At 58.0% G+C, this 9,856-nt stretch overlaps 1 protein-coding gene across 1 annotated transcript in view; it reads right to left on the bottom strand.

Moving 5' to 3' along the window:
* Positions 1–1,065: 1,065 nt before the first annotated feature.
* The window catches only part of LOC144742015 (valine--tRNA ligase-like), a gene marked incomplete at its 5' end in the record, with an annotated part of 36,463 nt that continues 27,672 nt past the window's right edge, over positions 1,066–9,856 (bottom strand). Inside the window, 9 exon segments of the mRNA XM_078624513.1 lie at positions 1,066–1,278; positions 2,214–2,301; positions 2,303–2,393; positions 5,478–5,589; positions 6,025–6,225; positions 6,227–6,268; positions 7,442–7,597; positions 8,070–8,197; positions 8,860–8,938. Coding sequence (XP_078480639.1) covers positions 1,081–1,278; positions 2,214–2,301; positions 2,303–2,393; positions 5,478–5,589; positions 6,025–6,225; positions 6,227–6,268; positions 7,442–7,597; positions 8,070–8,197; positions 8,860–8,938 — 1,095 coding nt within the window.

The raw sequence follows: 9,856 nt of genomic DNA, 5'->3' as shown, positions 1-9,856 counted from the left end.
AGAGAGAGAGAGCGAGAGTGAGTGCGAGAGAGAGAGAGAGAGCGAGAGACCAAGATCCACAGCCGTGTAGCCCCATTAACAGAGCGCAGCGGGGCATCAACTACAGAAGGTCGCCACGACTGGGTGGGTGGGTGGTCAGCACCACGCCCGGCCGCCTTTGTCTCCCCAGAAGCGTGGTTTTACTACAGCAGAGGTCACCAACCTTGTTGGCACCAGGGACCGGTTTTGTGGAAGACAATTTTGCCACGGACCGGGTGGGTGGGGGGGGTCATCATTGGGTCATTCCCCCTTTTCAAAGAAGCTCTCTGGCGACGTTTGTTTTTTACTCATTGTGGCTACTAGGGGTTAGAGCTCGTGGCAGAGGTCGCAACCGGGTACCCGATACCCGTACCCTACCCGATACCCGGCTACCCGTACCCGGCCAGGTACGGGTAGCCGTTTGCGACCCTGGTGCGGCCGGGTACGGGTAGGCCGTGAGTCACTGGTGAGTCACCGTTTGTCACTCATTTCCCAACGTCTTGTCTCTTCTCACAATTCAAGTTCCTAGAATCAACCCACCCGCGCCCGCAACATGGCTTCATCCCAGAGGTCGCAATCAGGTACCCGATACCCGGCCGGGGTACGGGTAGCCGGGTATCGGGTAGGGTACGGGTAGGATACCCAATTGCTACCCTGGTGCGGCCGGGTAAGGAATCAAAACCCGTTCGCGACCTCTGCCCCAGGTTAAGACTCGCTGACGTAGAACATTAACAACAACATAAAAAAAATTAACCCGTAAAAAACAAAGTTTTTCACTCTAAATCCTTTATATGCGTGGCGGCTAGAGTCCTCTCGTCCTCTGGCTTGAGATGGCTGCCACCTATGGGTCAGATGATTGTCTGCCACCATTAAGCAATTGGTAATTAAACATTCTTCCCTAAACAGTGTAAAATTTTGGAAAAAAAATTTCACGAAAATAAATTGTCACGCACAACGAGTCTGTGTGCAAAATGTCAGCTCGATTGGATCATGGGAAGTGGGTTAAAAAACGACCGAAAGATTTGCACGGTCGTAAGCGCGCAAGCAAGCGAGCAAGCGAACTTAATATAAAGGATTTTTAAAAACCCACTGATCGTGAAAACTCTTTACCTTCTCCGTGTCGGCGCTCTGTACGCTCTGGGGGACCCGCTCCGCGTACTCCGCAGCGCTCCGTCTCTCCCGAGACGTTCCGCGGAGCGCTCCACCTCCCCGTGTCGCCGCCGCAGCTTGGCCCAGCTCCTTACCGGCGTCGATGAGACCCTGGCGCGGCGCGGGAGAGACGAGGGGGGGGGGGGGGTGGGAGTTGCGTGTCGGGCTGTGTCGCGTGTCGGCTGCGATGGGTCGCGTGTCGGCTGCGATGGGTAACGCAGTCGTTGAGAGAGAACAGAGTTGGGGGGCGGGGGGGGCCGGGCGCTCCCTGGTGGTCTACGTCATTCGACGTCGGAGAACAAGCCGGTTTCTTCGCTCGGGAGAGATTCGGAAGGGCACCTGTGTGCGTGTGTGTGCGTTGTCGTGAGGAGCGGTGGTGCAGCGGTTAGCGCGCTCGCTCTGCTGACCTACGAACTCCGGCAACGAGCGAGAGCCCCGCGTTTCGCAGCCACCAACATCGGTGACGAATTCTCTGAACCAAATCCTGGGCCTCGCCTAGGTCGGCTCAGCCTTAAATGAGGTGGACGTGGAGCTGAGTGGACTTGCCGATGACCGGTACCAGCGGTGTGTCAAGATCGGCCTCAGTGGAGGAGGCTCGTGAAGGACGCTACTGGGCAGTTGGAGGCAGTCGCCCTCCAACAACAACGGAGGGCGGAGGAGCGACGCTCACAACAACCAGCGGAGCGCCGGACGGCTAAAACACAGCGGGGGGCACAGGTGGTGCATCTTGCCAGCCACCTCGGTGAACCCATTGGGCCTGTCCCGTGACCTCCTGCACCTAGCCTGGTACATCGGTCAATTCTCAGCACTTGGGTGCGTCCCGTGATCTCCCACGACCTCCCACCAGCCGGGCGTCCCTTTGACGCTTACGCGCGACGCCATCGGGGTGCACCCAGCCTGGCGCAGGAGCCGCCCGCCACCGTCTCCACGCTCGCTCTCGCTCTCTCGCTGTCTCTCTCGCTCGCTGTCTCTCGCTGTCTGTCGCTGTCTCTCTCTCTCTCGCTGTCTCTCTCGCTCACTCTCGCTCTGTCTCTCTCGCCACTGACCGTGAGCTGCATGTGGACGGTGCAGCGGTCGTTGACCACGGCGACGGCGCACCCGGCGAGGTGTGAGCGCGTGGGCGGCGTCGGCGAGCGACACGGAGAGCGAGGAGGAGAGCGTGCGCACGTGAGGCAGCAGCGGCTCGAGCAAGGCGCCCGCCTGCGGGTCGCTGCACACCACGAACACTGCACACGCGCACACGCACACACGCACACACACGCACGCACACGCGCACACACGCGCACACACACGCGCACGCACACACGCGCACACGCACACACGCACACACGCACACACACGCACGCACACGCGCACACACGCGCACACACACGCGCACACATGCGCACGCACACGCGCACGCACACACGCGCACACGCACACACGCGCACACACACGCGTGGTGGTGAGTGAGTGGTGGGTGAGAGAGTAGTGGTGGTGGTGAGAGATTAGTGGTTGGTGAGTGGTGGGTTGAGAGAGTAGTGGTGGTGGTGGTGAGTGGTAGTGGGTGGTATAGTGAGTGGGTGGTATAGTGAGTGGTGGTGGGTGAGTGTGGTGGTGGTGTTGGGTGGTGGTGAGTGAGTGGTGATGAGTGAGTGGTGGTGGTGGTGGTGAATGGTGGTGAGTGGTGGTGAGTGAGAGTGGTGGTGAGTGAGAATGGGGGTGAGTGAGTGGTGGTGAGAGAGTAGTGGTGAGTGAGTGTTGGTGAGTAGTGGTGGTGGTGAGTGAGTGAGTGAGTGGTCCATAATAAACGTTTTAAACTGAGTGAGTGGTGTTGGTGAGTGTGGTGGTGGTGAGTGTGGTGGTGAGTGAGTTGTGGTGGTGAGTGAGTGGTGGTGAGAGTGAGTGGTGGTGGTGAGTGGTGGTGGTGGTGAGTGGTGGTGAGTGATGGTGGTGAGTGAGCAGTGGTTAGTGGTGAGTGAGTGGTGAGTGTGGTGGTGAGAGAGTGGTGGTGAGTGGTGGTGGTGAGTGAGTGGTGGTGGGTGAGTGAGTAGTGGTGGTGGTGGTGAGAGAGTAGTGGTGGTGAGTGGTGGTGGGTGAGTGAGCGGTGGTGAGTGGTGGTGAGTGAGTGGTGGTAGTGAGTGGTGGTGGTGAGAGAGTAGTGGTGAGTGAGTGAGTGAGTGGTGGTGGGTGAGTGAGTTGGTGGTAGTGAGAGAGTAGTGGTGAGTGAGTGGTGGTGGTGTTGAGTGAGTAGTGGTGGTGGTGAGTGGTGAGTGAGTGGTGGTGGTGAGTGAGTGGTGGTGGTGGTGGTGGTGAGTGAATGGAGGTGGTGGTGGTGAGTGAGTGTTGGTGAGTAGTGGTGGTGGTGAGTGAGTGAGTGGTCCATAATCAACGTTTTTAAACTGATTGAGTGGTGGTGGTCAGTGTGGTGGTGGTCAGTGGGTGGTGGTGAGTGAGTGGTGGTGGTGAGTGAGTAGCGGTGAGTGGTGGTGGTGGTGAGTGGTGGTGGTGGTGAGTGAGTGGTGGTGAGTGGTGGTGGTGGTGAGTGAGTGAGTGGTGGTGGTGGTGAGTGGTGGTGGTGAGTGAGTGAGTGGTGGTGAGTGGTGGTGAGTGGTGGTGGTGGTGAGTGGTGGTGAGTGAGTAGTGGTGGTGAGTGGTGGTGGGTGAGTGAGTAGTGGTGAGTGGTGGTGGTGAGTGGTGGTGGTGGTGAGTGGTGGTGAGTGAGTAGTGGTGGTGAGTGAGTAGTGGTGGTGAGTGGTGGTGAGTGGTGGTGGGTGAGTGAGTAGTGGTGAGTGGTGGTGGTGAGTGGTGGTGAGTAGTGGTGGTGGTGAGAGTAGTGGTGAGTGAGTGGTGGTGAGTGAGTGGTGGTGAGTGGTAGTGGTGAGTGAGTGGTGGTGAGTGAGTGGTGGTGAGTGGTAGTGGTGAGTGAGTGGTGGTGATGAGATGGTTGGTGGTGTTGAGTGAGAGTGGTGGTGGTGTTGAGTGAGTGGTTGGTGGTGGTGAGTGAATGGAGGTGGTGGTGTTGAGTGAGTGGTGGTGGTGGTGAGTGAATGGAGGTGGTGGTGAGTGAGTGGTGAGAGAGTGGTGGTGAGTGAGTGTTGGTGAGTAGTGGAGGTGTGGTGAGTGAGTGAGTGGTCCATAATCAACGTTTTTAAACTGAGTGAGTGGTGGTGGAGAGTGGGTGGTGGTGGTGAGTGGTGGTGAGTGAGTGGTGGTGGTGAGTGGTGGTGAGTGGGTTGGTGGTGGTGAGTGAGTGGTGGTGGTGAGTGAGTGGTGGTGGTGAGTGGTGGTGAGTGAGTGGTGGTGGTGAGTGAGTGGTGGTGAGAGTAGTGGTGAGTGAGTGGTGGTGGGTGAGTGTGGTGGTGAGAGAGTAGTGGTGAGTGAGTGAGCAGTGGTGAGTGAGTGGTGGTGAGTGGTGGTGAGTAGTGGTGGTGGTGAGTGAGTGGTGTAGTGAGTGGTGGTGAGTGAGTGGTGGTGAGTGATGGTGAGTGAGTGAGTAGTGGTTAGTGGTGAGTGAGTAGTGGTGGTGAGTGAGTAGTGGTGGTGAGTGAGTGGTGGTGGTGAGTGAGTAGTGGTGGTGAGTGAGTAGTGGTGGTGAGTGAGTAGTGGTGGTGAGTGAGTAGTGTGGTGAGGGTGGTGAGTGATGTGGTGGTGAGTGAGTGGTGGTGGTGAGTGGTAGTGTGGTGAGTGAGTGGTGGTGAGTGAGTAGTGGTGGTGAGTGGGTGGTGGTGAGTGAGTGGTGGTGAGTGAGAGAGTGGTGGTGGTGAGTAGTGGTGGTGAGTGAGTGGTGGTGAGTGAGTGGTGGTGAGTGAGTGGTGGTGGTGAGTAGTGGTGGTGAGTGAGTGGTGGTGAGTGAGTGGTGGTGGTGAGTAGTGGTGGTGAGTGAGTGGTGGTGAGTGAGTAGTGGTGGTGAGTGGGTGGTGGTGGAGTGAGTGGTGGTGAGTGAGTGGTGGTGGTGAGTAGTGGTGGTGAGTGAGTGGTGGTGAGTGAGTAGTGGTGGTGAGTGGGTGGTGGTGAGTGAGTGGTGTTGAGTGAGTGGTGGTGGTGTTGAGTGAGTGGTGTTGGTGAATGGTGGTGGTGAGTGAATGGAGGTTGTGGTGGGTGAGTGGTGGTGGTGTTGAGTGAGTGGTGGAGGTGAATGGGTGGTGGTGAGTGAATGGAGGTGGTGGTGGGTGAGTGAGTGTGGTGGTGGTCAGTGAGTTGGTGGTAGTGAGACGAGTTAGGTGAGTGAGTGGTGTGGTGTTGAGTGGTGGTGGTGAGTGAGTGGTGGTGAGTGAGTGAGTGGAGTGGTGGTGGTTAGTGGTGAGTGAGTGAGTGGTGGTGGTGATTACGTGGAGCCTTGGTCTTGGTGAGGCTGTAGTCGGCACGCAGCGAGCGCGCCGTGCGCACCACGCTCAGCGCAAACTCAACACGCACCTCCACATCCACGTCGCGGAACGAGAACTACACACACACAGACACGCACACAGACACACACACAGACACACACACACGTGTGTAGGTACACACACAAACTACATTCTCCCCACACTACCCCCCCCCTCTCCCCACTAACCCCCCCACTCTCCCAACGAACCCCTCCCCCACTAACCCCCCCCCCCACTCTCCCCACTAACCCCCCCTTCTCCCCCCACTAACCCACTCCACTCTCCCCACTAACCCCCTCCACTCTCCCCCCACTAACCTCTCCCCACTAACCCCCCCCCCACTAACCCCCCCCACCACTCTCCCCACTAACTCCCCCTCTCCCCCCCACTAACCTCTCCCCACTAACCCCCCCACTAACCCCCCCTCCACTCTCCCCACCACGCCCCCCCCCACCACCCCCCCCCCCCCACACCACCCCCCCCCCCCACACCACCCCCCCCCCCCACTCACCTCGTGCTCCTCCGGGTATGGGCTCACAGCGATGGACACCGGCGGGGGCCGTGCCGCCACCGCCGGCACCGGCCTGCGTGGCAGACGCTGGTACAGCTCCTCGGTGAGGAAGGGCATGAGGGGGGCGGCCAGACGCAGGCCCCCGTCCAGGCACGAGTAGAGGGCCTGGCGGCCCGCGGCCAGGCCCGGCGACGGGGGGGGGGGCGCCCTCCGCGGAGCCTCCCGCCAGCGGCTTCACGCACTCCTGCGGCGGGGACACGGCCGCGGAGACAAGGGGAAGCCGGTCATCTGGTTGTGTCTTATCTGGTTCGCCGGATAGCCAGTAAGCCGGTTATCTGGTTGTCTATCTGGTTGTCTATCTGGTTCGCAGGATAGCCAGTAAGCCGGTCATCTGGTTGTCTATCTGGTTGTCTATCTGGTTCGCCGGATAGCCAGTAAGCCGGTTATCTGGTTGTCTATCTGGTTGTCTATCTGGTTGTCTATCTGGTTATCTGGATAGCCAGTAAGCCGATTATCTAGTTGTCTATCTGGTTCGCAGGATAGCCAGTAAGCCGGTTATCTGGTTGTCTATCTGGTTCGCTGGATAGCCAGTAAGCCGGTTATCTGGTTGTCTATCTGGTTGTCTATCTGGTTGTCTATCTGGATACCCAGTAAGCCGGTTGTCTGGTTGTCTATCTGGTTGTCTATCTGGTTGTCTATCTGGATACCCAGTAAGCCGGTTGTCTGGTTGTCTATCTGGTTCGCTGGATAGCCAGTAAGCCGGTTGTCTGGTTGTCTATCTGGTTATCTGGATAGCCAGTAAGCCGGTTATCTGGTTGTCTATCTGGTTATCTGGATAGCCAGTAAGCCGGTTATCTGGTTGTCTATCTGGTTCGCTGGATAGCCAGTAAGCCGGTTATCTGGTTGTCTATCTGGTTGTCTATCTGGTTATCTGGATAGCCAGTAAGCCGGTTGTCTGGTTGTCTATCTGGTTCGCTGGCTAGCCAGCAAGCCGGTTATCTGGTTGTCTATCTGGTTGTCTATCTGGTTGTCTATCTGGATACCCAGTAAGCCGGTTGTCTGGTTGTCTATCTGGTTGTCTATCTGGTTGTCTATCTGGATACCCAGTAAGCCGGTTGTCTGGTTGTCTATCTGGTTCGCTGGATAGCCAGTAAGCCGGTTGTCTGGTTGTCTATCTGGTTGTCTATCTGGTTGTCTATCTGGATACCCAGTAAGCCGGTTATCTGGTTGTCTATCTGGTTGTCTATCTGGTTGTCTATCTGGATACCCAGTAAGCCGGTTGTCTGGTTGTCTATCTGGTTCGCTGGATACCCAGTAAGCCGGTTGTCTGGTTAGCCATCTGGCCGGTCAGGAGGCTACGTGGTTGCCAAACTAGCGGGTTAAGCCGGCCACCCGGCCGTCCGGCGCCGGGGCTCACCAGGTAGACGTCGCACAGCTCGTAGAGCCAGAAGCTGTAGATGGCCGTGGTGATGGCGGGGAAGTCGTAGGAGCGGAACGCCGCGTCGCAGGCGCTCACGGCGGCGCTCAAGCGGCTCAGGACCCAGCGTTCCATCTCGCCGGCACCGTCCGGCACCTGCACACACGCACGCACGGGCGCGCGTCCCCCCCCCCGCCGGTGAAGTACGGTTCAAGTCGCCCTCCCGCTTGACGTGGAATGCGCGCGGCGTACGTACGTACTTACGTATTGTACGTGTGTGTGTGTGTGTGTGGTGGCAGCGGTTAGCGCTGCGCTGCGCTATGAACCCGGCGACACGGGTTCGATTCCCGCTCACTGCCAACACCAGTGACGATTATCTGAACCGGTCCCGGGCCTCCCCTAGGTCGACTCAGCCTCAAATGAGTAGTACCTGGTGCGGCGTGTGTAGTAAACATCGCCACTGGGGAGACAAAGGCGGCCGGGCGTGGTGCTGGCCACCCACCCCCCCTCGTGTGCCACAGTGCCGGCCTTCATAGGTGCTGCTCGCTAACAGCACTTGCCCCTACAGTCTGTTAAGGCTACACGGGGGGCCTTTGTCTTTGTGGTGGCGGGCGGTGGCGGCACTCACCGCGGCCGTCGCTGCCGGACGGAAGTCCGGGCCGAGCACCTTGAGACAGAACCGTGTGGCGTTCCACATCTTGTTGCAGAAGTGGCGGTAGCCGAGAATCCGGTTCACATCCAGGTTGATGTCTCGGCCTGGGTCAGGGCGGGGGGTGGCGGAAACGGATGGAGGCGGGAAATGGGGAAGAGGGAGGGTGAGATCGTTTAGACTCCAAGCCTGGTTCGGCCGTTGCACCATTTTGACTGTGAGGAGATTCGCAATCCTTGGATCCTTACCTGGCCGACGCCACGTGCACCCATCCCACATCTGGTTCCTGTCTGGCTCCTGGCAGTCCCACATCTGGTTCCTCCCCATCCCTCATCTGGTTCCTCCCCATCCCACATCTGGTTCCTGTCTGGCTCCTGGCAGTCCCACATCTGGTTCCTCCCCATCCCTCATCTGGTTCCTCCCCATCCCACATCTGGTTCCTCCCCATCCCACATCTGGTTCCTGTCTGACTCCTGGCAGTCCCACATCTGGTTCCTCCCCATCCCACATCTGGTTCCTCCCCATCCCACATCTGGTTCCTCCCCATCCCACATCTGGTTCCTCCCCATCCCACATCTGGTTCCTGTCTGACTCCTGGCAGTCCCACATCTGGTTCCTCCCCATCCCACATCTGGTTCCTCCCCATCCCACATCTGGTTCCTCCCCATCCCACATCTGGTTCCTCCCCATCACACATCTGGTTCCTCCCCATCCCACATCTGGTTCCTCCCCATCCCACATCTGGTCCCCCGTGTGATCGCCACCTCACCCTGTGCCGTGTAGGCGCACAGCGCGAATCTCAGGGCGTCCGTGCCGCACTCCGGGATTCCGTTGGGGAAGTCCGCTTTCTACGGGACAGGGGAGGGGAGAGAGGGGTTAGACATGATTTTACTGGTAGGAACGAAGTGGACTAGACCACCAATAGATTAATGCGTCCGTCCGTCCGTCCATCCGTCCGCGTCCGTCCGCGTCCGTCCGTCCGCGTCCGTCCGTGTATCAACATCGCCCCCTACTGCAAACACTTGGCATGACCCTGTCCGACAAGATGGCCGCCCGCTCCCCCTGCGATCTGTGAATTAAACAAGATGGCCGTCGCTTCCGGCGCATCACGGCAAAACTTTAAACTTCGCTTCAAAATTACTTTACTGAAACGCAGCACGTTTATTTAAAAAAAAATTACTTTACTGAAACGCAGCACGTTTTTTAACACAGAGACAAGAAACATGTATTAACACAGAGACGAGATACATTTAATCGCCTTATTTGTGCACGAAAAGCACGGCGCGAGGCCTAGTGCGGCAGGCTTCGCGAGGCCTAGTGCAGAAGGTGGGGTTGGGTGGTGGTGGGGGGTGGTGGTGGGGGGTGGTGGTGGGGGGTGGTGGTGGGGGGTGGTGGTGGGGGGGTGGTGGGAGGGGTGGTGGGAGGGGTGGTGTTGAGGGTGGTGTTGGGGGGTCTTTAAATCTCACAGCGTTTCTTGTCAAAACAAACACTTTTAATTAACGTTACACTAGAATACAGTTAAATTTTTTCTTTAACTCCTCTATACCCGGTCGATATCCCTGTACCGGTACTAAGTATTATTCCTACCAGCCCACCCCGCAGGGTCCTGTTTGTTATTTGACCAGGGTAAGGCCCCCCCAACTGGGCTGCTGATGTAGCTCTTTGGTCAACAAGGGACCCGGTTGTTTTGTTTGTTGCGGTTGCACCCGATTCAAGAGCCGAATGGCTCACAGGGCTATACACTAGATTTAAAGCTTTCGTGACTG

The sequence above is a fragment of the Lampetra planeri genome, unplaced genomic scaffold (genome assembly GCF_965212315.1).
Source record: "Lampetra planeri unplaced genomic scaffold, kcLamPlan1.2.h2 scaffold_815, whole genome shotgun sequence".
Classification (NCBI taxonomy): Eukaryota; Metazoa; Chordata; class Hyperoartia; order Petromyzontiformes; family Petromyzontidae; genus Lampetra; species Lampetra planeri.
The sequence above is the reverse complement of the archived record's forward strand: the minus strand, read 5'-3'. Positions and strand labels throughout refer to the sequence as shown.